The sequence below is a fragment of the Uloborus diversus genome, unplaced genomic scaffold (assembly GCF_026930045.1).
Source record: "Uloborus diversus isolate 005 unplaced genomic scaffold, Udiv.v.3.1 scaffold_292, whole genome shotgun sequence".
Taxonomy (NCBI): domain Eukaryota; kingdom Metazoa; phylum Arthropoda; class Arachnida; order Araneae; family Uloboridae; genus Uloborus; species Uloborus diversus.
Genome location: NW_026558453.1, coordinates 1 through 25,364, shown reverse-complemented (window position 1 = coordinate 25,364; position 25,364 = coordinate 1). Strand labels below are relative to the sequence as shown.

Here is a 25,364-nt window from a genome sequence, read left to right as displayed (position 1 = left end):
CATTGTAGTTACATTTTTTCATATAATTTGCAAAACAAAATAATTAAGTGGCATTTTTAAAAATTCTTCCAAAAACTTTTAAAAATAAATTCATTCATTTTTAGAACTTGTGCTAAAGTTTCCGAAACTACAAAAATGCTGTAAAATAATGTGTTTTTCCTTATTAGAACTAAGGCCCAGTAAAAATTTTTATTGATTTTCACTTAGTGAATGTACTAAACACTTCGAAAATATGAATGATAAAAATTTTCAAACCCTATTGAAGTAGCTTTTGTACTGCTAATGAAAAATCTACTACGAATATTGTAAAAGTAAAACATAAATTAATAAAACATTGCCATTACAATTTTGGTACACCTCTTAGCAACCAATATGAAGACAAAGTCTGCAAAGCTTTGCATAAATAGAAGATTTTGAATCCCGTCAATCCTCGTAGAAACTCATTTCGAAAAAAATGCGTTTTTAGTTTAAACCTTCATATTTTTACGATATATTATGCATATACAAAATAAAAATAAAGCGAGAATATTTTGAGTTTTCATTTTTGAAAGTGCGCATATGTACATAAAAAAAATCATTTCAAATAATGCAGAATTTACCAAACTACGGTCCACGGACCCCCGGGGGTCCGCAAGTCCATGCCAGAGGGTCTGCAGTACTACCCAGCTAAAACGTTAAATATAATTGTGATTGAAGGACGAGTAACGATATTTTAATTAAAAAAGAAAGCATATTTATGAGGAATAAATAAGTTCTTGCTCAAGTACATGCAGGAAGTAGTCCTCCCCCCCCCCGGAAGTAAAAACACTACAGATTTAACTAATTTTGTATATATGACGAAGTTTATATTTTTACAAAACTAATTTTAGTAAAATAGAAACACTGAGCCACATTTTGAAAGCTGGTATATTATACTTCAAAAATAAGACATTTTTCTTTCTAATTGAATTTTACTAAGGTAACTCAAAATAATGAAGCAAAAATGAAAAGCTCTGAAAATGAAATGAATGAAAAGCTCAGAAGCTGACCCAAGAGCTCTGAAAAATATACAGAAAAATGAATAAATACATTTAAAGGAAAAAAAGCATAAAAATGTATTAGAAAAAAAAAACTGTGACAAATCTTTTTTTTGTGTGCATGGGGGGGGGGGGGGTCCGCGAAGTTCGTAATTTCTCCGAAGGGATCTGCGGAGGTCTAAAGTTTGGGAACCTCTGAAATAATGCCTTTTGATTTTAAACTTTCATATTATTACAACATACTATGCGTATACAAAAACCAATATCTCAGTTACTAATAGAATGTAGACAAAAATTAATAGGTTCAGTAAAAGTTCAAAAAATTATTAATCTAATAAATTTAACAAAACAAAAATTTGTAATTGGTAAAAAATATCCATTTTAAAATGTTAAGACATTTAAACGAAAAAGAAAATCATAGATGTAGACGCAGTATGAATTTTACCATTTCAATACAGTTTAACTTGATTAAAGTGACAACTGTGCTACAACGTCAAACAATCTGACAATTCTTTTGCCCATAAGCTGAAACAATGATCATTTATAATGTCATTTGGCTATATTTTTAACTTTTTATATTTTACATAAATATTACGGATCCTTGGATAACGTTGAAATAAATTTTCACAGTATACTTAAAATATTCTGCATGGCCACAACTGGAACAGTATGTAATCTAGTTGTGGCCATAACTATGGCCACAAGTAGCAAAATATACGGATTCGTGATCCAGTTTTGGCCAGACTATTTTATGCAGGTAAGTTACAAAATAAAGAAAAGCAATGGACTCACATTAAAACTTGGTCTTAGCTTGATAAGAAAAACTTTGCATTAGCTAAAAATATGCAAAACTATTGCTGCTGTAAGTAGATTAAGAAGAAACCCTCTCTTAACAGTAAGCAGTAACAAATGCACTAATCCTCACACAAGTGCATCCTGTATCTAGACAGAGGAAAAGTTCAGGACCTCTCACAGCGAAAGTTATGAGAAATGCTACTCAGATTGTAAAACAAGCTTTAGGATTCATTGAAGTGCTCTATATTCTTAGTTTTTATGGTTTGCATGAGAAAATGTTCCATTATACAGTTGAATGTTGGCAACTCTAATATTTCTTATCTTGAAGTTTTCATCAGGTCCCAAACTCTTGAGACTGATGTGGAAACTTCTCATAACTCAGAACGTTTTAGCCTTGGGGCTTCGAATTCTTGAGAGTTGACTGTATTTTTGTCATATGAAATGGGCTCAATACTTCTGGCTCAACCTGAATAAGGGTACTACAGTGCTGGCCAAATTATTAGACTAAAGTGGTTTTTTTTGTTTTTGTACACTATTTGTACTAAAATACTATTTATTTTACAGTACAGTACATACTGTACACTGATTATTACGTTTCTTTAGCACAATTTAATGTTTGCAGGTGTAAGCACTGTCTGCTTTGTTTATCTACCTACCAGGAACATAACCTCAATCAGCTTAAACAGTTCACTAGTTCTTTTTATTAGTGTGTTCTGTTATATTTAAAGTTAGTTTTAGGTAATTAGTGAGTATGTGTATGTGAGTATATATAATAGTGAGTATAAACAATTTTTTATGTTCTTTTTTAAAAAGTGTTAAGAAATGGTGTAAAAGTGAAAAGTATGCCAAAAAGACTTAAAATGCTCATCAAGAACAATGGAATGCAAATTAAATATTAGATAATTATTCCACTGTTCGTTAATGTGTCTGTAGTTATGTAATCAATAAAGAATTTGCTTTTAAAACAGTCTTAGTCTAATAATTTGGCCAGCACTGTACAACAGAATGCATATTTACTAATGAACCATCATACAGCAATTTAAAAGTTTATAAAATTTATTACAGACAATTATTTACAACTTATACAATGTGTGTGATTTACAATCAATATTAACATAAATAAAATATTCTGTGTCCAACAGTAGATTATGTTCAACATTTAATGAAACTGTGAGCATATCACCTTTCAAAGTTTTGTCTCTTAAAATGAGATATAAAAAATATTTCTTGATTGAGTGTAAAATATAATTTAGTTCTCTTTAAAATATATCCGGACAGTCAGAAAAGTTTCTTTCCCAATATCCACCTTTATAGCACCAGAATTCCTCTTTGGCATATGGATGAGGTTTGCTACTGAAAAAACTGAAAAATAAAAGTAAAGTATTTAGGAAGTTTTTCAGAAAAAAAAAACTTTAAATCAAAAGTAACTCATTAATACTGGTTTCTCCATGATAAAATACAGAAATTCAGGTTACAAATATTTCTTAAGAAGATAACTGGGTGAGAAGATTTAAATTAGGGTTGCACAAGGGCACATCATGAAAGATATTATACAGAAAACTTCGCAACTTTTGTACAGTCAAAAGGAAAGTATTTACAATTTGAAACTTTAGAATGTTTTAAATCACAACAAATGTTTAAAAATCAAGTCATGCTGTCTGAATAAAATATTTATTTCTATACAGTTAAAATAGTTTCATATTTGTAAAACTAAAACCAGCTTAATTTGTTAAAAGATTCATTAGCAGAAATAATGGAAGAAAAAGACTCCTTTATGAAAAATACTGTTTAAAACTCTTTGTCTTAGTTAATATATTAATGTCTCCATACTTGGATAATTGAGCTTTTCATAAATATTCCAGCCCTTCACTAGCAGCATTACGTAAAATAGTTTTCTCTTTGTAGAAAGTAAACTATTCAAAAGGCATGAAAATTCCAGTTCAAAAAAACCTGAACTCGATGCAGATCTAAAAGTTACAGCAATAAGAACAAACACATACAGATACCAAGTATTGTTATGTCATTAAATGCATTCTTAAAATACGTTTAAATGCATAGCAAAATAAAATAGATAAAAAACTGCAATAGTTGAATAATAACTATAATAAAGGAATTAAATAAATAAACAATTCAAAACACTTTGTCAGATTTCAAGGTAGCATATATTAAAACCTTGACTTTTGAAATGATTTAAATGTTTGCAAGATGTGAAAAGATTGAAATCTTTATGTACTAATTTTTGGTAGCAACTTGCATGTAAGATATTGATTAGTTTCTAAAAAAAAAAACAGAAACATGTTTCTACTTTCTACATGTATTGAAAATTATGAAGATTCATTTTAATTACTAGAGATCTTTTTAAAAAGCTCACAAAATTAATTCCAATTTTCAAAATAAATAAATATTCTGTAGAATGAAAATTAATTGTAAAAGCTGAGTTTGATTTCCAAGCTTTAGTAATTTATCTCCAACATATTAATAACTCATTCTTGTGTTTACTCTATCAATGGATAGTAAAATGAAACAGTTGAAAAACCAAAAAGCATGACAGCTGTAAATCAGACTGTACAACTGTCTTCTCCAATGACCCAACAAGTATACTTTTATTGAGTTTGGAACCCCCTTCCTCTGGATAATATAGCCAGAAATATTTTACCCTCCGTGTTCATATCAGTGGCGGATCCACAGGGGGGGGGGGGGGCGATTGAGAAGATCGTCCACTCCACAAAAGGTTTTGTAAATACAAAAAAGATCACCAAACTCTCTCCCCACCCCCCTCAACATCACAAAAAATCACCTACAACTGTATTTTTATGACTTCAATTCCAAAAATTTTCCAAGGGAAAGTCCCTCAATCCCCTTTCGCCAATGTCATCGGAGATGGCCAAAATGTTGAATTTTTAGAGCTTTAATTTTGAAAAAAATTAGTGGAATCAAAAAACTTTTTCGAAAATGTTGTTAATGAGGGTTAACAATTACTTTTTTAGAACTTCAATTCCGAAAAAACTCCAGGGGAGAGCCCATGATCCTGAGCCCTTCCACTAACATGAATGAAGATCCACTAACATTACGTTTTTGAAGCTCTATTATCCGATGGAAAGTTCCAAATTCCATTCCTTTCCCCTATGTCATAAAAGATGGGATGGCCGACAACTGCGTTTTCAGGACTTCAATTTCGAAAAATTTCCGGAGAGGAGCTTCAATGTCCTTCTTTCCTCATCTTTCAACATCATTGAAAGATCTTCTAAAATAGTGTTTTTGTAACTCCTACATCAAAAAGTTTCGGGGGGAAAGTTCTGAATCCCATGTCTTTTGCTATGTCAACAAAGGTGGCCCACAATTGCATTTTTAGGACTTCAATTCCAAAATTTTCCCTGAACCCCGTTTTTTAACATCACTAAAGATACCTAAAATTACGTTTTTGAAGCTCTAATATGAAAAAATTACTGGAGAGCATTCCTGAATCTCATTCTTTCTCTTCAAGAAACCAAAGATAGTAAACAATTGTGTTTTCGAGAATATGCCCTTAAATATCAAAATTATTTCAGAAGGGGACCTTCGAGTCTACCTTCTTCTTATTAACCATTAAATAGTCTAAAAATGCGTTGTTAACAAAAAATTTCGAGGGAGACCCTGTAAACACTCCTACTTATGAACCAATATTAAACAACTGAATCAACAAACAAATCCATAACTATCTTCAAATTTTATTTAAAAATTCAATTTTAGTATTTCATTATGTTCGGTACGAAAACTGGTAAAAAGAGGTGCCATCTTGATACTGCAACAATTCTTTTATGAGGAAAAAAGTACAGTTGAGGACCTAAATGGCAACTGAAAATATTTTAGGAGTCCTCAAATGAATAAAAAGTTGAAGGGTTTAATTTGGACAATGGATCCAGAATATTAGTAGAAATTGTTTTTTGTTTTTCAATTTTTTATTCTTGGTGCTCACGATATACATTATTCCAAAAAAGAAAAAAATACCTCACACTTCATCTCTTAAACTTTTTTTAAAAAATTATTTTCGTTAGTACCTCCCCCCCCCATAATAAATTACTCAATCGCCCCTCCCAACAGGATCTTCTGGATCCGACACTGATTCATATATTAGTCAGCTGGTTACGAGTATAATTCTCTTTCCATTACTCTCAACAAAAAAAGAAAAGAAAATGCAAAGCAATAAATAAGAGCAAATGAGACCTTTTTAAATACCATGGGCAGAGCAATTATTCACTCTGTATACATTAATTTATTTATCCTAAAAACACTAAAACAGAAACTGGTGCCTGCACATGAAGGTCAAATGACATGTGACTGGAATGTGATATGAAAGTTATAGCCATTTAAATAAGAAAGGAATTGTTCTGTAAGTCATAACAATCAACTAAAAATTACAGCAGTTTTTACTTTTCAATATCGTAGGAAACTCCAAGAAATATGAATTTTGATCAACTGATCAACAGAGAAATTGGTACGACAGAAATTTGCATAAAAGCAAACCTAGATTTTTTTTTTTTTTTCCAGCTTCAAAAGGCCTGAAATCTTAGGTTAGGAATAGCAGCAATAATTAAAAGGGAAGCAGGATGGTTACTAACTGAATACTATAAGTTTTTGATGAATTATAAATACAATTGTTAGTTCGAAATATGAGTGTCCCAAAAAACGAATTGTAGAAGAATATCAGCCAAAACAAAAATTAGCGCAGGAATAAATGCATTTTCACATATCATAACTGCCAACATTGAAAGATGAAAATTAGGTAGACTTCCCATGAACAAATTTAACTACAAAAATTTGAATATGAGAGATTTTTAAAATATAAGTAAGGGTTTTTTAAGCCTGTATATAACCTGAAGTTCGGAAATTGAGTTGACTATTGTTACTATTATTACTTTTTTAAAGTTGAAAAACTACAACTGCTTAGTTTTTAAAAAAATGCAATAGGCATAATTTTTTTTTCTTTTCTTATTAGTGATAATAAACAATCCATGCTGTAGGTAAAAATTTAGTAAGTTCAGAGAAAATTCCTGGATGTTTTATGACTTTTTTGAGATATAAAAACTTGAAACAGGAAAATGAATAGGTTTCAAAAATGATCAGACATATACAATTTTCATACTTGTCTGTGAAAAGGTTTCGTTTTTGCTTAGTGGTTGTTTTCCTGTAGGGATTATCCCTTACATTCAAATCTCTTTTTTATGGGAATTTCATTGTTTTGATGAGAATTCGGGAAACATACTACATTGGAGAGTTTGGGAGGGATAATTGGAGGGTTTGGGGAAATTTGGAAGTCTTCTCAACAAATCGTAAGAGTTGGCAGCTATGCAACATTTACATTTCTGAGTAATCTGCCTTGCCTTATTTTCAAGATTGAACCGTGGGAAATTCTGAATGAGATAAAACAAAAAATGAAAGATCAAGGATCATGCCAGGCACTACTTAAATGGCAGCTCACGCTACCTGCCCTTTGTTGGTGTTAAATGTTAAATTTTTGATTTGTATAACATCTTGATGTAAGAAGCGATAAAAAACCCAACTTGAGATTCACTTCACAGTAGCAAACTTACACAGGCTCAAATATAGTTTTCTCTTTTTTTCTTATTTTCCTAGCTTCTCTTTGTTTTTCTTCTAGGCGATTCTTTTCAAATGCTGCTCCATCTGAAAATGTTAAATAATTATTAGTCCGCCTTAATTTGAGTCTCATTTAATACAAGTAAAAAGAAGCTTCGTTTTGAGCACTTACATTCTTGAAATTGTTTATTTCAATTAGAAATCTCAGGGGCAAGAATGGGCAAGTTCTGTTTTTAGCAACAATCAATTATTTTTTTCTTCTTAACTTTTACACAAGTTCTAAAGTTACCAAACAACTTTTCTTTTATAATACTTATATAGATACATTGAACAGATACTGAAGAGATTAATTAAACATTAATAATTCACTGCACAATACATTCATCAACTCTATTTTCTTTCTAAATGTCTCATCTTATTGTTATGAAAAGAGAACATTCATAGAAGGTAATGCAGGTAAAGCATTACAGGAAATCATAACCCCCAGTCAAAATCTTCATTTTCAAAAAATCAAAAAAATTTAAAATATAAAAATTTTTAAGTCCCAGCGACCTCTTGTGGCCTCCTATCTGTAAGCCTGATAGGGATGAGTTTGGGGTCATCTTGGAAGCTTAAGTCAAAAATTTGTAATCTCGAGCCCGCCCAAGATTGTCTTATTCCAAAATCTAAATTCGATGGAAGCCCCCCCCCCCCAAAAAAAAATGGAGCCCACTCCAGTCTTACCTAATTTTATTAAATGTCAACATAAAAAAATACGGCTAGTTTTGTTGTAACCGTAAATAGTTTTAAGAATTTTTTTTTGTTTTTCATGAACTTTATGAAAAATATTTTAAATATTATATTTTTAAAAAATTAACAATTCTCCACTTGAGAGGCATTGCTGTTTGGTATATTGGGAATACTGTAATTGTAATGGCAAACAAATCTATTGCAAATATGTGCTCACTTAGATTTTTTTTTAAATTTTTCATGTGAAGCAAATTGTAATTAATTTAAAGCAATTAATGTAAGTTAATTCTAATTTTTACCAGTAAATCTATCTGAACTAGGATTTTCCCCATAACTGCTCTTACTAGATAATACTCTTACCAGAGTCGAAACAGTTTTATTAGCAGTTAACCTTTCAATCATACATCAGAGGAAAGATGTTTTATGACTTTTTCTCTAATGGCCTTTTAAAGCACCATGGGGGAAGGGGGGGGGGGTCTGCGTCACTTTATCTCTACGTTCTACTGATCATTCAATTACACCACAGTTGAAAATACATCCTTCACTTTCCAGAGGTGCGGGTCGCTCAGCCACAGGGGGGAGATAAAGTGATAGATGTCATTTTTTAAACTCTTCCTCAACAATAGCAACCCAGCGATTGAAAACTTTTCTCAAGTTCTTAAGTACCAGCTGTTCCTCAATATACATGATTATTAACTTTGTATTTGTCGGGAGATTGAAAAATGAATATCTTTTATAGTACATACAGGGCATGTACAGGGGGCAAGAGGTGCAATTGCCCCCTCACCTCCAAAAGTAAAGGGCAGTAAGGGATTTTAGGGGGGGGGGGCAAAAGATGAGTTTAACTATTTTATTCATTATTTTTGATTGACTTCTCTGTAGCATTTTTTAAGCAGTTAATTAAAAAGAACACAAAACACACAGAGCATATTTTGAATAAAAGCATTTTTGCTTGCAAAAGTAATACTGGAGTTCGAGGATCAGAGTGGCAGAATACATATATCCGTTTAACTGGCTGGTTTGGTAATATTGCGATTCTCCATTAATTTTTCTTTGATGGAATCAGTAATTAACATTCTTCAAAAAATATGTAGGCGTGCCTAAAAGAGTTATTTTGATCCAGGAAGCTATTAGCAAAATGACAGATTTATTTTCCAGCTGACAAAAAATGCAAAATGAAAGAAATATGGTAATTTCTTGGGAAAACCATGATATTAATGGAAACGGCATGTCTCAACTGTATCATGGCTTCAAAAACAAATTAGCAACTGCTTTGAAATTCACACAGAAATAGTCCTGAATTCTTCAATAAAAATTATATGTTTAATCGCTATGATTTTCTTAATTAAATAATATTTTATAGTTAAAATATAAAATAATTTATAAAAAGTCAAATGAGATACGAGTACATGTTTTATTGAATAACCTTTAACTCAGTTATAATCATTATGACACTGTTCCTAATTAAAACCCCTCATTGTATAGCATCTCGGTGACATTGTATTGGGTTTAGTATTTAATTGGCTTGAAACTTCAAAGATGTTTTACATCAACAAATAAAGTATATTAGTGCATAATATTTATGTACTTAGAAGCAGCTCATTAATCTGAAGGGATCCTAAAAAAAATATTTAAAAAATAAAAATATTTAAAAATAAAGTAATGAAACTTTGTTATGAAACATCGTATGTGCAGGAGGAGGTGCTATTCAATTGCTCGGGCACCCTGCAAAAGATTTTTCTGTATCTGCCCCCTGGTAAAGGGGCCTTGCCCCCTCCCTTTTCAGACTGAAAAATTTATGATTTGTCGAACAATGAATTTTATGAGGTGGATTTGATTTCAATTAAAAAAAACTAAAAATTCTAAATAAATGGACTTTTCTTATTTTATTTCATAAAAACTTTGAAATGGAAAGGGCAACTCTAGTGGTCATCCGTTCCAATTTTTGATGATATATTCCACATTTAAAATAGTTATTTAACCAATAAAAAACCAGCAATATAGGCCAATATTACAAAAAAAAATCAGCTTCACGGACCATGGCCCCTAAACCCCACTTCTTTGGTGCACCAGCCGCCTATGTCTTACATAGCATGAGCCTAAAAGCTATTCGAGGTTATAGAGATAAAGCATGCTTCAAGCAAATGCTAATGGGCAATGGCTCATCCCAGCTCTTCTCTAAAGCCTGAGCATAAAAGCATATCATTTGAAGTGTTTTAACTATACCTACCAACATCACCTTCTTCTAACTTCCTGATATCTGGCCTTAGTCGGGAATCTGTCGGTGGAAGTACACTTTTCATTTCTTCGTCTAATTCATTTAATGCCATTGCATAATATGTAAAGTTGTAATACTATAATAGAAAAAAGGAGAAATGTTAATATTACTTTTCAAAAAAACATTGAACTAAAAATAAAGCATTCGGAGAATTAGATGCCCAGAGTCTTTTTTTTTTTTTTCATGCTCCAGTTTGCTCCAAGATAACAAACAATGTCTGTGGCACCAGACATGCTCCGCTCTGGCAATTTACTAGATAATTATGAATGCTTTTGAGTTTCAAATTTTCATTTACAATATTTGCTATAAAAAGAAACATTACAGAAACAATAATATAATGGCTTTAAACAAAAATGTTTAGATTTCCAGTCTTTTGCATTTGCTACAACATATATTAAATACATTTTGTTTTTTAAGTAGTAGAGAAACCCAGTTAAAATTTTCTTTTACAAGAACTGAAGGCTGAAGCATTTATTCATTTTTTTTTTTAATCAACCTTTTTTCATTTTGTAACAATATGCAAACAATGTAGCAACAGGTCTCATGTGCTAAATCTTTAATCCACACTACCTTTCAGCATTGTATCTTAAGATTGCTTTAGCTGAAAAGTGAAAAGCCTAGTACAAAGTGATAGCTAATAATAAACCAGAGGCTTTTACATAACAAGTGTCAACCAGCCACCACTAAAAATTTGAACTTGTCTGGAATATGCAAGATAATAAATTTAACATGTTTCAGTATTTTAAATTTCAGGTTTATTTAAAGACTGGAAAGAAATTATTTAAAAAATTAAAAATTAAAACTGTAGAGGAGCCTGGAGCAGGAAAAAATTAGAACTTCAGTAAAAACATAGCTTTGGAGCAATGCAGTTCCGGGGCCTTGTTTTTATTGATTTTGTTTCTGCTCAAACAAAGGTTTCAACATTAGACAAAAACTTTTACATCACAGTATAAATGCTTCAAAATCAGTTTTTAATAGTGGGAAGTAAGGATCAGACTGAACACCATTGACCAAAAATAACAACAAAGCATATTACTTAAAAATCAATAACTAACAATCCGGAGTTCAAAAAATTTGTCCACAAAAAATTTTAGCATCTAATATATTGTTTTTAGACACATGCAGGACTAGGGTGTATACAGGGTGTTCTGTTTTGACCTGCAAGATCTTTATTTTTGCAACCATTAGTCCTAGATGCATACTTCCAATTGCAAAAATGTTAAAAATCAGATGCTTAGTTAAGATATTGAAATTTCGAAGTTTAAAGAAAAATAAGTTTAAAAATACAAAATTTAACTTTTCATATGGGCCCCAGGTCCCCTAACTTATATTTAGGGAAAGAATCTTCATTGAAAAATAATTCCAACACTAAAAGTTTGACATTAGTACGACCAATATTCACCAAGATATGAAACACAGCTTTCAGTGACTTACACCACTTTTCACTCGCTGTCAATAACACCTTTTGGGGGGAAATACAGCCATTTACAAGAGTTTAAAATTATATGTGTGCATAGAGTGTGGTTTTCAAAATGTTCGAGGCTCAGTAGTGTGTTTTTGTGTATCATGGCATAACTTTTGCATTTATTTTTGAATAGCAATGAAAAATATAAATACTTGGTTTTTTTAACTTTGACAACCTGTCATTCTTCTGAAAGGGCGATGAGTTCCGATCTCATCTTCTGTATGGTCTCAAAAAACTTTAAACTCGAATATCTCCTTGAGTTTTGGTTGCACAAATGTCAAGTTTTTAATGTCAGTACTAGTTTTCAATGGAGATTATTTCTCTAAATATTAGTTAGGAGATCTAGGGCCCATATAAAAAGTTAAATTTTGTATTTTTTGACTCAATTTTATTTTTACTTCAAACTTTCAATATCTCAACTCAGCACCTGATTTTGAACATTTTTGCAATTCGAAGTGTTCATCTTGAACTAACGGTTGCGAAAATAAAGGTCTTGCAGGTTAAAACAAAACACTCAGTATATTTGAAGCTGCAGATTTGCCAAATAATGGCATAGCAGTGTGGTCACTTATTTGAATGGCAAATTTTTTTTAAAAAATAAACTGTTAAATTAAAAAATAAAAAAAGCAGAGTTAAAGTAGTGTATGTTAAAACAACTTTCTACTTCTAAAATAATTGAAACAAGATGTAAAAGGACCGAAATCTCAAACACTGCATGCAATTTCGTCAAAGCATAAGCTTGATGCCGGCAGGTTTCCAAAAATAAGATTTCTATTAAAAGAAATACAACGTGAAAATTCAGTTCAGTGAAGGTTTTAAACAAGTCAATTCTTTCACAGTGTTAAATGTTTTAAAAATAAATTTAAAAAAAAATCAAGGGCTGAAGATACATTTTAACATTTCTCAAGGGTTTGAAGCACTTAAGAATGAAACTTTTTATTTCAAGCAATTTTCAAGATATTGTTCTTCAAAGGAGGAGCATAATTCACAGTTTTTGTCTTGAATATCTCAAAGTTTGAACATGTTAGCAACATAGATGTGAGACTATGACTCATTTTTCAAAAATAAAATTAAATTTTACACAACAAACCTCAGATGAATAATCTGGCCTGGGATCAGCTTCCCAAAGCAAAGTAGAAGGTAAATCTGCTAATGTTCTGAATTCTGTTTTGTCACCATCGATACTTGCCTGCAAAAACACAATATCACGTAAAAAATTTAACAACATCACAATGAGAAAAACCTTTTTGTTTCTCCAACGAAACCACATTTTACATAAAAACTATAGTCTCCATTGTGGTCTGTTAGGTTATTGTCTACAAAAAGAAAATAAGAAAAGAAAAATAACTTACTGAAAGACTTTTCTTTCTTTGATTTTTTGTATAGTGCAGCAAATTTGAGCTGTCTTTTGTATTGGATGTTCGTTCACTTCCTGATGCTTTCTGGTCTTTCAGAACAAGATATTCATCGTATAAATAAGGTTCCGTGCTCCTAATAAAGTTGCACCATTTTCCATAGATGAAACGTAGTTTTGACTTCCTAGCATCAGAAAAGAAATTTACATATATACACATAAATCAATTTCGTGAAGTTTTAGATTTAGATTGTGAAATGTGGAAAGCACTCACTGTTTGTCATGAATAAAACCTTCAACACAGTTCAGATCTTTGCTATACCATCCAGCTGGTTTAAAATTCAATTCAGCAACTAAGCCAGTAGTATGACACTGAATTTCCATTGTACCACACTAAAATAAAAGGTTAATGGTATCAGTTCAGAATAACAGAAACATTGAAAGTATCTTCAGTCATAGCGCATTAAACAAAGTTTTGTAGGGAGAGCATAATTGTGTTACTTTCCTCTCATTTTGTATACATTTTGGCCAATTTTAAAGAAATTAAATACATAAGCGTGTGAGCTGAAAATTATCCAATAAAAAAAATTAAATGGTCAGTTGAAATTTCAACAATTTATTGCATTTTGTAAGCAGAAAAATTCAGGTAGTGTAACTTGACTGCAGAAAAAAAAAGGGAAAAGAAAAAAAATAATGATAAGATGCATAACTATATTTTGTGCAAAATATGTTGTGACCATCACACAACTTTCTTTTGTATCATTCAGTTGAGAATGCTCCGTATTTCTTTCAAATAATAATTTGGGCAATTGGCACAAAAAACTAATCAACATTATATCTGGAAGCCTAACTTTCTGTCAACTTTTGTTTGAATCCTTAAAGTTTTTTCAGGGTGGAAAAAAAACACTTAAATCACATCCCTCTTTCCTTTGGAGCTAATGGCAAAGAAAAGAAAAAAAGAAATAAGATAAAAACTGCTTTTATTAATCTCAAAATATAATTTTTTTATGTGAGTAATTTGTCTGCTATTGAAAGAAAGAACACAACTTTTGCAGAACCTTTTGATTTCACGGAACACAATTAAAGAAATGCTGCCACAAGAGTACAGTTATGTTGGAGAAATCAAAAGTTTTTAAAAAGAAGCAACAAACACAATCATTTCATGCAAGCATGAAAGCACACAGAAAAGAAAATCTCACTGTTGAGCAGAAAATATTAAGTTTTAAAAATGTTGCTTACTTGTTCCATCCACAATTTGCCGACAATAATATTATGAACACAGGATGTAACCCCTGTCCACGTGTATATTTCATTGTACCTAAAAAGAACACTATATTATTTTCAAACTATAAACTACCTCTTGATAGGTGCAGATACAGCAAATGATATCAAGTTAGTTCAACAAAATAAAAGAATTTAAAAAAATACATAACATATGGACTAGTACTTCAAGCAAACTAATAGGTAAAAAAAAAATGTAATGTTCTGTTTCTACATGTTTCGAACAAGTAGTGCAAAAAATGGAGTTTCACCCAGAACTAAACGAGCCTATTTACCGTATACCAACATCAACTTTTAAGCATCTGATCAATATTCGCTTAGTTAGCTAAAACTGCAAATTATGTCAAACACAACTTTGAACCATTTTAAGCAGATTTCTAAAAACAAAATATGCCTCTCTCATCTGATGAAATAGATGTGTAAAAAATAAATAAATGAACAAATAAAGTAGTAGCACCATTCAAACAGTACAATAGAAAAATTCTTTCAAAACTAAATAAATAAAATAATAATTTAAAAAATAAACAAGTTAAGATAAGAAGCAAATTAAAGTAAATACATTTTATCCAAAATAAATAAATAAATATTATAATAGTTTCTTGCTCTTTCTTTTGAGAAGAGGTCGGTGTGGTGATTTCAAAAATTTTAGGACACAATTTTGGTAAACTTTTAGCACAACAAATGTTAAGTTTTGATAACTTAAATGTAATTTATAGGCTTGATTTTTGTAGTGGTAATCAAACATTCCAAATTCATTCTTGAAAACTACAACAAAATGCATTCATTCCTTCATTTTTTAACACAGTGACACATAATGAAGTAGAAATATTTTATCTTATGATTTGAATCTGGGTTAATCTTAACAGGCAATTTAAAGGAAAATCTTTTAATGAATTTGACTTTATAAGTACACAAATAAACATTTTATTAGAGAAATAGATTTTTTTGGCTTCCACTACTTTAGATTTCATGAACTTAAAAAATATACTTCTAATAAGTTTGTCCAATTTTAGGTACAAAAAATAAACAACTGGGCTTTCTTTTTCTGTAAAAGTAGTAATATTTTTTGAGCAGACTAGAAAAATGAAAAAAAAAAAAAAAAAAAAAAAAAAACAGTGTACAAGTATAAATAGATCTTTTAATGAACTTGCAGTTCTATTATATCTATCTAAATTACCACCTTCATAATGAACAGATATAGATTTAAGAAATAATAATTAAATACTGTCGATCACATACAGGCCATTGTTTCAACATGTGGTAAAAAGGCATGATCAGCCAAAGCTTCACCAAGCAATTCAACTTGTAAGAAATGGAAATCTTCCCTCATATTTGGTGATAATTCAAACCATTAATGAATTCTAATGCAAAATTATCTATGTGGAGCAAAAGTTTTTCAACTCCTTTGAGCATAACATTATGCCCAATATGCAAACATATATGTTAACCAGATTAGGGAGTGACTTCTCAGCTAACATAGATAGCTTAGTTTTCATTTCTTTTGAAGGGGAAAACAATCAAAAATATCAGACCCTATCTTTCCCAATCCTAACTGTTCTTCTGCAATGTCTGCTGCACAGCTATTTTTATTTTCTGGATTATTTTATTTTAATATATTTTTTGCAGAAGGGGAATGACTGCAAGAGTTCTACAGTATAGATAAAACAAACAGCTTTATATTGAGCATATGCTATGGTTAAATGCCCCCCCCCCACTTTTTCCAGAAAAAAAGGCAGCAGCAGCATAGATTTTTATTTATTTTCTTTTTTAGAGAAAATTTCTTAGGGTCTAGCAAGGTCTTTTTATCCTAAAATATAGGCATGAAAAATTTCATTTTTAGGTTGAATTTTCTATTTCTGCGCAAGTATGGAATAAAATAGAGAACATTTTAGGACAAAACTGAAAATTTTAGGAATTTCAGGACAAAATTTGAAATTTTAGGACAACTCCAACCCTGTTTTAAGTAAATATAAAGCAACACATCTAATTTTTCTCCCTGTTCACTAAAATGAAAAAAATAATGACTTTATAGAAGCAATAATCAATATTTTGTGCAAAAGAACCATCTTTATTCATAAGCGCACATTGTCATACTATAATAAAGTACATTTACGTAGCATGTTTCAAAAAACTTTAAACAAGAAAAATTAGACATAGCTATCAAAAATAAAAAAAAAGATATCAACTTACAAAGCTCAGCAGTTATTAAATTACAATGATAAATATTAAAAGGTCATTTTCACTTACTTTAATAATTTTACAATAACAGTCCCTTCAGGTTTAATCTCAACAGATCTTGCCCAAAGTTTTAGTTTTGGATGGATTGCTCCAGAAAAAACAAAATGTGGTGAATCAGCATGAAATGCAGTTATAGGAGGATGATGACTGACTTGTTCGGTTACAATTCTAAAACCATCTCTGAAATAAAAAAATTAATAAATGAGTCATTCAATCATTGAGGAACTTGAGAACAGTTTCATTTCAACATAAAATTGAATAAAAGCTGTTACAGCAGTTTTTTTTTTTGGGGGGGGGGGGACGTTTTGTATCCTTCTATAAACAGATTAAAGTAATTTTGTATCGATCTTGAAGTACAGTGGCTGCCACTTATATGAATAACGTTTGTTCCAAACAGTTTTGATTCCATAGTGACTGATTCAATGAAGCGGCTAGTTCAATCAAGTTATATTTTATTCTGTTTTTGATGATTTGATTCATTAAAGCGGCTGATTCAATTAACCACTGATTCAATTATCCAGCTTCCACTGTAGAAGAAATACATTTCAGTACCTGTCATCCTGTCATGGAACAGAAAATTCAACTGTGTGACAGAATGACTAAAAATAGCAAGTAGATATGTAAGGAAATAAATTGTACTTACTTCACAAGTTCATAGGTTTCTCCAAGTAAAGGATTGAATGGTTTACCAAGTCTCTCCCAATTAGAAGATATACAGGCAACAGCAAAAGCAGAAACATACTACAAAAATAAATAATCAAATACATATATAAATATATTTATACAATAGATAAATATATATAGAATCAACATTCGAGAAATCCTTGCTACTAGGTCAGCAGGGTGACTTTTAAAAAATGCCTTTCTTTCAGAATGAAAGAAAAAATTCTAACTTAAAAGTTAATTCACTTAAAAGTTATTTCTGTGTGAAACAAATATAACTTTTATGATTTGTAATCTATCAAATTATCAATATCTATTATCTTCAAAATCCCAAACAAATCGATAGTTAATAAGTAAATTAATATTGACATTTATAAAAATTCCAGTTTTTCAACCATCAACATTTTCATACCTTTTACAAACAACAGATTATTAATAGAGACATAGGCCACACAAGTAGAAGGAGCGGGAAACATCGCAAAAACTGTTTTTTGGAAATGCTGTTAGGAAATAGGAAATGCATGTTTCCTCACCTTAGAGCCTTTTGCCAACCATACAAAAAACCTTTTACTAGTTACAATAACTATTAGAGCCAGGGTGAAGATTTCAAACATTAGAAAACTTTTAAGTTGATTCCCTGACAAATAGCTATTTTCAGATGTTACCCTTTCACACTATCTGTGCAATTAAAATATGCAAAATGATGTAAAGATAAAATAAGTTGGAACATAGTTTGAAATTTAATTCATAATTAAAGAACTAAGTATAATTTTTTTAAAACTAAAAGTATGTATAAATCATAGCCATATTAGGGTATTAGGAGCAGTAATTTCTACATTGTTCTCTACTTCATTTCAGAAGAATAGCAAAACATTGCAAGATTCTGGAAAAGAATATTAATTTGAAATTGTTAACATCTATTACACACACAATATATACCGAGGAAAACTTGACAGCTATGTTAACTGAAGATGAGATTGTAAATGCAACATATTACATTTAGAATAACTTATTCAAAAACTGCAAAAAATCTTATGTAATTTTAATCAATGACTTTTTTTTAATACCTCAATCTAAATCAAGCTGATTTATATCATTAAACCCTGCTTATTTACATTGGAGGGGAAAGTTCTTTATAGATACCTAACTAGTAGAAAAGGGAGACAATAAAAATTGATATGGATGGAATCTGTCGATACTGACTACCAGACTGTTAAAAAAAAAGGCAGCCACACAAGTGTTGAATATAGAATGCAGTGAACGAAAATTTAGTGGAATGCACTGATGACCTATCCTGAGCAGTCTAGCCAGGTCTCATTGAATGTTCCAGAAGTTCATCACACATTTAAGATTTTTTTTTCTTTCTTTCTTTTTTTTTTTTTTTTGAAATTGTCAATTAACCTGAAAACATCACAAAACATATCTGGTTTCCATCAAAGTGAAAAACGCATAACTTTTTGCGACAAATTTTGAAAATGTTCTCTCTCTTAATAGTTCATTATGTTTGCAATGCTACAAATGATTTATCATTTTATGCTGCTTGGTAACAACAATATTTGTTTTGCTTTTCAATTTTAGGAAAAAAACATAATAAGGTTTGACACATTTCTGCACCTAAGTGTTATTCCAAGTCAGAACCAATCGAAAATAATTATTAGAAATGTTTTGTGCGTTTTTAAGGATAGTATCATGAACATAATAAAAATAAATACATAAAATGTAAGTAATTTTTGAAAAGCCTACCTCTAACCTTTTAACGGGATCTTCAGACAGATTTGCTTTTTCTAATAAATGATAATACTCCACATTTTCAGAAATTCTTTGTAAAAAACTTAATGGTTCATTAAAGACGACTGGCATTGTAATCTTTGACAATTCCTGTAACAGAAAACGCAAAATTGAGGATAAACAAATTCTATCAAAACATCCAAAACTATTCTGCCACTTAGTAAAGTTCCTTACTTTTCCGATACACTGTTTCAGGATACTCCAGACACTGAAATCATTCCGGGAAAATTGGGGAACAGGTAGTGTTGGCCTACGATAAAGTAAGAATATAAAAGTATCCATTACTTGAAAATTAGATAACATCTATATTCTATAAGGGCAATTGTGCCAAACAGGTAAATGGCAGTATCTGCAGAAATGAGTTTTCAAGATATTTGAGGAAAAGCGTTTTGGATTCAATACTAACAATAGGGAGATTTCGGAATTAAAACACTTTAGTGGTTTTTTCCCCCAAGTGGCAACCACATAAGCAGTTTGTACAATAAAGTTGACGTGCAATAGATGACAGTAAAGCAAAACAAGGAAAGATGAAAAATTTGCAGTTACTGCCATTTACCTGCCTGTGCCCACAGCAGAATTCATGTGCATATGACATAGCTTTTCTATTAAAGAGACAAATATAATAGGGTTGGAAAAACATGGAAAAGTACATATTAAAAATTGCTCTTATCATTTTTTGATGCTTCTATACCAAGTTTCCTTCTGTTTTTTGGCAAACAGTTTCTGAACCATTTGGCTCCAAATTTTCAGAAGCCATTATTTATGTACCCAATTAAGATTGTTGGTTGTTTTGGAAGTTTCCAAAACATAGTTTTTGATTCTTAATATCGAACAGATCAGGTCACATGGATCAGCTTTACGGGCCATAGGTTGGCCACCGCTGGCATAAACTCATAATCACTCATTTTTGGTAACCATGTTGCCTATAATGCATTTAGTAAGAAGTAAACTAAGTATCATGATGCTTGACAACTGTTGTCAGTTTGACCTTGGAGTACTTGAAAACAGCGCCAATTGGAAAAGCAAAATGATCAAATGTGGATGTTCATTTTCTTTTTGTTTTATAAGAAAACTAAGTTGGAAATTTACTGAGTAGTTAATTTTTGATGGCTACAACCAACATTAACTTAACAACATAAAGTATGTTGTTAATTTAAAACATTGATTTTAGGAATACTTTCTTGATTTACAAAAACACGAAAATCAATTTACCCCTGTACTTGCTTTTTATTTATTTATTCTACAAACAATTACTTCTCCCTAGTGCTGTAGTTGAGAGGAGAGGGGGAGGGGGCAAAGGAATGTTATTATTTGAAATTTTGGTTTATAATTACAAAAATAAGGAACATTTAACATAAAGAACCTTTTTCTTAAAAATATGTAGGCTGTTCAATAAGTAACAAGACTAATTTTATTGCCGTGAAACCACTCATCACAATGTTGATTTCTGTGGCATGAAAAATGTCTGTTGTCTGTATCTAGAAATGCTACCGATAGTTGGTGCGTACCGACTTATGTTCCACCGTATTTAGTGATTAAATTGAAGAATGTTGGCAGGCGCCTACAAGAAATAAGACTAATTTTACTGCCTCAAAACCACTCATCACAAAGTTAATTTCTATGGTATGAAAAATGTCTGTTGTCTGTATTAACAAAAGTTACCTATAGTTGGTGTGTACAGACTCATGTTCTTGAGTATCATGTGATTGAATTGAAGCCTGTTGGCGGGCGCCTACAAGACGCAGCCAGTTGTCAAAATGGAAGTGTTGTTAGAACAATGTTATCTGATTAAAGTTTGTTCTCATCTGCTAAAATCAGCATTGGAGATCTTTGATGTGATACGTGAAGTTTTCAACAATGAAGTAATGTTTAGAGTTAGTACTTTTTGCTGGCATAAAGCTTTTAAGGAAGGCAGGCAAAATATGGAAGATACTGAATGTGAGGGACAAATTTCAATGTCTCTCACAGAGACAATGATTACCACTGCTGCTATTATCATCAAGAGGAATCACAGAATTATTTTACATCAGTGATTTCTGGCTGTTTCCCTCAACTTAAGAAACCATTACGAGGCAAACATTTTGAAAGCAACACGGCATGTCTAAACTCTGCAGAGATGGTTTTGAATGAGCTCTCACAAACATAACATTCACAAGTTTTTAAGAAGTGGACGGAACATTGGGATAAATGCATTTAGTCCTGCAGAAGTTATTAAAAAAAAAAAAAAACATGTAAATTATGACGATTAAATTTTTTTTGTGTTTTTTTTATAAATTTTGTCCTATTACTTATTGAACAGCTCTAGTAAAAGCTTGCTTTTTGAATTAAAGCTGGAATAAGAAATCTAAACTCGCCTTTTCTGGTCGAACAAAAATTTTTTAACTATGACATATGCAATAAAAAGGTATATCCCAAAACTTTTCCTACTAGGGCAGTTTTTTTTTCCTGAACCTATGGAACCCAGTCAAACCAATGGAGTCAGATGAGCACATTTTGCATTAACTTGAAAATCATTGTAAAGGGTTGTTTAAGAAGTTTTAAAATATTTGATTTAAATATTAGGTTCACACATTAAATAAATTTATTTCAAAGATTACTTTCAGAAGAAAATTTAAATTTATTATAAAGTAACACTCAAAACTGCAAAAACAATTACCTTCCCCATTTTGTTTTTAGAGGACTTTGCATGATTTCAGGAGTTGATGAATTTGATGAAAATGATGCATATATGCCTGTCTCTGTAGCAACTGCAGTGTCAGAGCTGGAAATGGAGTCATCTTTTCCACTTTTGCTTGTTGGAGGAGAATAATCTTTTAAAAAAAATAAATAAAATTAACAATTAAATTTAAAAGATTTTAAAAATGCTATGCTGGAAATTTAAAATTTTTTACTAAGAAACTTTTGCATGAAATATCAAAAAGAGTTCAATCTTTGACATTAATTGAGAAAATAGGCAGGGATGCTCAAGAAGGGGTAGGCAGGGGAAGGTCATGGTGGCCGAGTAGTATTTGGGAATTTTTTAATTAAGGAGCTGCTAAAAAAAACAGAATGAAGAAAATTGGTCGACAAACGCAGGTGGGTACTGAGTACCCCCCTTCTCATATTAAAACATAAAAATAATAATCCGACCATTTCTCCTAAAACCAAGCAACACTTAAGTTTCTTTTACAAAAATTAAATGCACTTTCAGAAATCTTTTTTTTTTTTAAACAGAAAGGATAAAAATTAATTTTTTTAGGATCTTTCGATTAGGGTAAGTTACAAAACAGAATCGAAGCAATTAAAAAGCAGTGTTTTACGTAGTCAAGTAGCTCAACAAAATGTAAGGCACTATAATGAATTTAAAGAATTAAAAGTCATATTATTTATTACTTATCATTCTTTCAAAATTTGATACAGCTATATTTTTCTACAGCTTAAGCAAAAAGCTTTACATATATGTTAAAAAAAACTAAAATGAGAAAATATTTAAAATTTGCAGCAATTAAGAATTATTAATACAATGAATGAGTTGATTCAAATTGAAAAACCAATTAATTTCACGTTCATTTGAAAAATATGTGTAGCTTAGTAATGAAATGGTTTTAAAAAGATTAACAAATCAAAATTCTTAGGTATTCTACTTATCAATAAAAAAAAAGCATGTTTAAGAAGAAAAATAAAGGGTAAACATTTCTTTGTTTGTTTCAAAATACTCAAATAATTTAATACCTACCTAAATGCATATTTCAAATGAAAAGAAATTTTAAAAACCAAACCATGCAGTCTTTAAACATAATTTAGAAAATGTCAATATTAAACAATGATAATTGACGTTATAACAGGTGGGAAAAAAAGATTAACATAAATGACGAATAAATAAATTATAAAGAAGGTTAAAGAGTCAAGTTAAAATATGAGGGGATAAATAAATATTTCTGAGAAAACGAACGTTTTCAACTCCCACTCGCCGAAGGAAGAATCGAACCAATAACAAAGTTTTTAATGCGGCTCACTAACCTAGAGAGGAAAACAGCATGAAAAAAGAAAACAGGGCAAAGAAACTGCTAACACACCTGCTGGTTGGGTTTTCTTCATAGAGCGTGTCATTACAAATGAGTCAGCATTGCGGATTAAAAATAACATTCGGCATTGAGAATTCATAAGTTATTTTTCCATTACATATTTTTCGTCTCAAGTATCTAATATTGCGTACGTACTCTAAGCGTAATTTAAATTATCGACTATGATGTTGTCTTAAAATATTATCGAGGTAAAAACAAAAACCCTCGACCAGACCAAAACAATTATTTAAAATTGTAAAAGTACTGAAAATATTTAACCAGTGAACCTTTTACTCAGTTGTTTCTAATAAATTGTCGCTGAAAACCAATCGAGATTAAAATTAAAACACGCATTAATATTTTAAAAATATTTAATCAAAAGTGAAAATCAAAAATATTTCGGTACGATCACGAAAAGAAAACTGAAGTTAATGGCAAAGTATAAAAATATGGCCAAATTTTTAAGTAATTTTAAAGGAAAATAAATATTTAGTTCATTTACCTGGCAACAAGTGATAGTCCGTTGATTGACTGCGTTTTCGTGCGCTTTCTTTCTTGTCGTGAATTTCACGGTACTTGGCTCTGTGACCGTACAAATAATCTGAGATGGCTTTCATTGCAAATAAGTGTGACGGAGACTGAACGGAAACTTTCACATTAACCTTATTATCACTTTAGAGGTCAATTATAATTCAGAACAAACTGTAAGGCCAAATAAACCGGAGTGTAATAGCTGCATAACTACGAACTCTGATCGTCGCGACAAACGATCGTTGGGGGTTGCCATCGTAGGCGGTTTCGCCTATCTACGATTTCGAAACCATAAACAAACGACGCCGCGGCTTATTTATGGTCATTTCCTTGCTCGTTGCGCATGATTTGCAAATAATCCCGAAAAGAAGCATTTAAACATAAATCGTCGTGACAGCATTCATTAGAGTATGGATTAACGTGTTGTGCCGTGCGGTGATATCAGAGGAACGTACATAGAGCACGCGAAAGAGAAAAAAAAAACGCAAACAAACACACGAGTTATTTCATTTTTATCTACTTTTTTCACTTGTATAGAAAATTATTTTGTCTGATTATTGATCCAACAGTTACATCTTGATTTGTTCAATAAGAGTTCGCTTTCATCACCAACCTGATAAACCACAAACCAGTGCTATAGGTGGGAAAAACGTTAAAGGGAACGCTACCCCCCCCCCCTTTTTTTGAGGGGGGAAGCAGATGGTTGATGTCACAATAACCTTATAATTTTCATGAAAAATAAAAGTGTTTGGATTAAAAATTCAATTTAATTCAACAGTGCTCCTCAATTAGCCTTGTGACCACAGGCAACCCAACAATTTTTTAAAAATAATTTTCATCTCTAGTAAACGTAATTGACAAAAAAATAAAAATTGGCTCAAAGAGATTAGATGAAATTTTGAAAATAATTTGGAAGAATCAAGAAAAGAGAGAAAAAAAACTTGTGACTCAAAAATAAACAATTAACTATTTACTTTGAAAAAAAAAAAAAAAAACAGTGCTGAAGAAGTTGGTAGTATTAAAAATAATGGGGTCGTTTCCAAAATTTTAAAAGTATTTTTTCTGGAAGAGCATGCTTAGAAACATACGATCTGACCATTTTTTAAATAATTTATTTAAGTTTAATATTTAAAAAAAAATTACTTAAATCGGTGCGCTTTCATTGTTTACACTTCTGTCGTATGCAGTCGTATGACATCATAAATGATGAAATGCCATTCAATGTTGCCATTCACAGAACAAAATATTTAATTCGCATCTTTAATTACTTACGTGCATTGGCAACGATATGGTTGATAACAAGCGCAGAGCGCAATTTTAATTCGATGCTTGATTATCATAACGTGGAAACGCAGCGAACACAGTAGAAAGATGCCGCCAAGTTCATCATTTATGACGTCATCAAGACCACGCCTTGTTTGAATAATCGGACATTTTAAAAAATTAACTAAAAAAAACTGTTGGGAAAATAAAAGTATTTTCTGAGTCCATGTTTTTTTTTTTTTTTCCTTTTGCTCATTCTATCCATTTCAATGACTAAAGGTAGTACTTTTGACTGAAGGAAACCACCCCTTCTGATCAAATCGGCTCTGCCGATATCAGTATTGAC

At 30.9% G+C, this 25,364-nt stretch overlaps 1 protein-coding gene across 2 annotated transcripts; it reads right to left on the bottom strand.

The window, feature by feature from the left end:
- Positions 1-2,871: 2,871 nt before the first annotated feature.
- On the bottom strand, positions 2,872-23,983 carry LOC129233255 (oxysterol-binding protein-related protein 2-like). 2 transcript variants are annotated; one of them, XM_054867305.1, is made up of 13 exons: positions 23,727-23,983; positions 21,838-21,991; positions 19,356-19,431; positions 19,137-19,271; positions 17,374-17,471; positions 16,740-16,910; positions 14,451-14,529; positions 13,486-13,604; positions 13,210-13,396; positions 12,948-13,046; positions 10,345-10,468; positions 7,382-7,472; positions 2,872-3,173 (listed from the first exon to the last, which is right to left on the bottom strand). In XM_054867305.1, the coding sequence occupies exons 1-13, from the start codon at positions 23,839-23,841 to the stop codon at positions 3,071-3,073; spliced, it is 1,551 nt and encodes a 516-aa protein (XP_054723280.1). In that variant the 5' UTR covers positions 23,842-23,983; the 3' UTR covers positions 2,872-3,070. The 2 variants fall into 2 exon arrangements, with proteins under 2 accessions (XP_054723280.1, XP_054723281.1); XM_054867306.1 differs by lacking the exon at positions 23,727-23,983 and adding an exon at positions 23,237-23,351.
- Between the last annotated feature and the right edge of the window lie 1,381 nt (positions 23,984-25,364).

What these genes read in the sequence shown, in the direction of transcription:
- LOC129233255 (XM_054867305.1), bottom strand. Translation starts at nt 23,841, where the DNA reads ATGAAAGCCATCTCAGATTATTTGTACGGTCACAGAGCCAAGTACCGT. An exon ending in TGAAACAGTGTATCGGAAAA is followed by an intron (nt 19,272 to 19,355) that starts GTAAGGAACTTT and finishes TTTCTGTTACAG; the next exon opens with GAATTGTCAAAGATTACAAT. An exon ending in GAAACCTATGAACTTGTGAA is followed by an intron (nt 16,911 to 17,373) that starts GTAAGTACAATT and finishes TTTTTATTTCAG; the next exon opens with AGATGGTTTTAGAATTGTAA.